Source organism: Octopus bimaculoides, chromosome 30 (assembly GCF_001194135.2).
Source record: "Octopus bimaculoides isolate UCB-OBI-ISO-001 chromosome 30, ASM119413v2, whole genome shotgun sequence".
Classification (NCBI taxonomy): domain Eukaryota; kingdom Metazoa; phylum Mollusca; class Cephalopoda; order Octopoda; family Octopodidae; genus Octopus; species Octopus bimaculoides.
Window position 1 is genome coordinate 9,771,484 of NC_069010.1, and position 1,648 is coordinate 9,773,131.

At 32.9% G+C, this 1,648-nt stretch overlaps 1 protein-coding gene across 1 annotated transcript in view; it reads left to right on the forward strand.

Moving 5' to 3' along the window:
- LOC106875555 (uncharacterized) overlaps positions 1-1,492 on the forward strand; it is a 9,184-nt gene extending 7,692 nt beyond the window's left edge. Inside the window, exon 7 of the mRNA XM_014923758.2 lies at positions 208-1,492. Within this exon, the coding sequence (XP_014779244.1) occupies positions 208-387 (180 nt within the window). The 3' untranslated portion in view covers positions 388-1,492. The remainder of the gene's footprint in view (positions 1-207) is intronic.
- Positions 1,493-1,648: the final 156 nt, after the last annotated feature.

Sequence of the window (1,648 nt, forward strand, 5' to 3'; positions counted from 1 at the left end):
TGTGTGTGTGTGTGTGTGTGTGTGTGTGTGTGTGTGTGTATAGATAGATAGATAGATAGATAGATAGATGTGTGTACATGTGGAAGTGAAGTGCAGTAGTAAGGACAATATTATTTACATTTATGCATTGCATGGGTTTCTTTTATTACCAAACAACCAATCGAACAAACAAACAACAAATGAACTATTATGAAATATTTCTTTCAGAAAGAGAACAGTGGTGCGTTGATATGCCAGAGTAAAAAAGACAAGAGCTGGATGTTGGCAGGAATGACACGAGAAACTTCCGATGTTTCAGGATGCATTCCAAATGCCTGGAATGAGCCTGTCTATTATTGGGACACGGTGGAGATTATGAAAGAGATGAATATATCAAGTAATGCTTAACACAAAGCCGGATCTTCCCAAAACTCCAGTATGGAAACGAAGAAAAAACAAAAAATAATAAAAGCAGCAAGTATATAATAAAAAAAATAATGAATGTTAAGAATGGAATGGGGATGATCTTGGATTATCTTATGAAGGATGTCTGTCTCAAGCTTTATAAACCATGGACTTATATTCTTTGTCCCTCTGATGGGTGCCGCTTTAGTGTATATTCTACTCTACCATTTACACTTTAGCTTATGGTCTAACTTTAAATCTAATACTAAACCCCAACCTAACCCCAAACCCTAATCCTAAACCCTAACCTTAATCCCTAAACCCAAACCCTAACTCTAACCCTAATCATAACCCTAAACTCTAACCTTAAACCCTAATCCTAAATCTAAACCCTAATCCTAATCCTAAAACGCTAACCCACAAACATTAAGTTAAAACTAATCCCCCCCCTAAACCCTAGCCTAAACCTTAAACCCTAATTCTAAACCTAAATCCTAACCCTAAAACCTAAAACCTAAACACCAAAATAACCTTAACTTTAATCCTAAATACTAATCCTAACCTTAATCTCTTAATTTCCAATTCTAACTTTAAGACTAACTATAATTCGAACCCATATCACAACATTTCACAATATAGACTGCAGATACTACGGTAGACCACATCACTTATAACACATTTACTTCTGGAACTTTCTGAAATCACAATAACAAATAGATAGACAAGAAAAAAAAAAAAAACTAATGCGGGATTTTCCTCGGACGATATCTGGAAGAGCATAAACTGTGGATTTTCCCATGCATTTCTTATCTAATTTAGCCAAAAAAATGTTCCAGAAATATCACAGAATGAAAATTATCAATAAAGAATCGTGGCCGTAAATTGTAAATTATCCATTCTTAGAAGAAGTTGTATTCTTAGAAAAAATGGCGGTGTTTCGTGTAAGGAAAGATATAGGGGTAAGGTTGTGCGAAGAAAAAGGGTCTCCGGTTAATAAGTCCCTTTTTGGTGTTTTAAGGATGAAAAAGAAAATATGAGAAAATTAGGTAAAAAAGACAGAAAAAAAACTCAGAAAAATAAAAAGTAAATCTACAAAAATAAAACAAAATTTGCGTTAGAGTTTTTTTTTTATGTGTGTATCATTCTGCGTTTGTTGTTGTTGGTGCCAGTGTTTCATATATGTATGTATACTTCCACATGTACACATGTAAATATATATATATGTATATACGAATATATATATATATATATATATATATATATA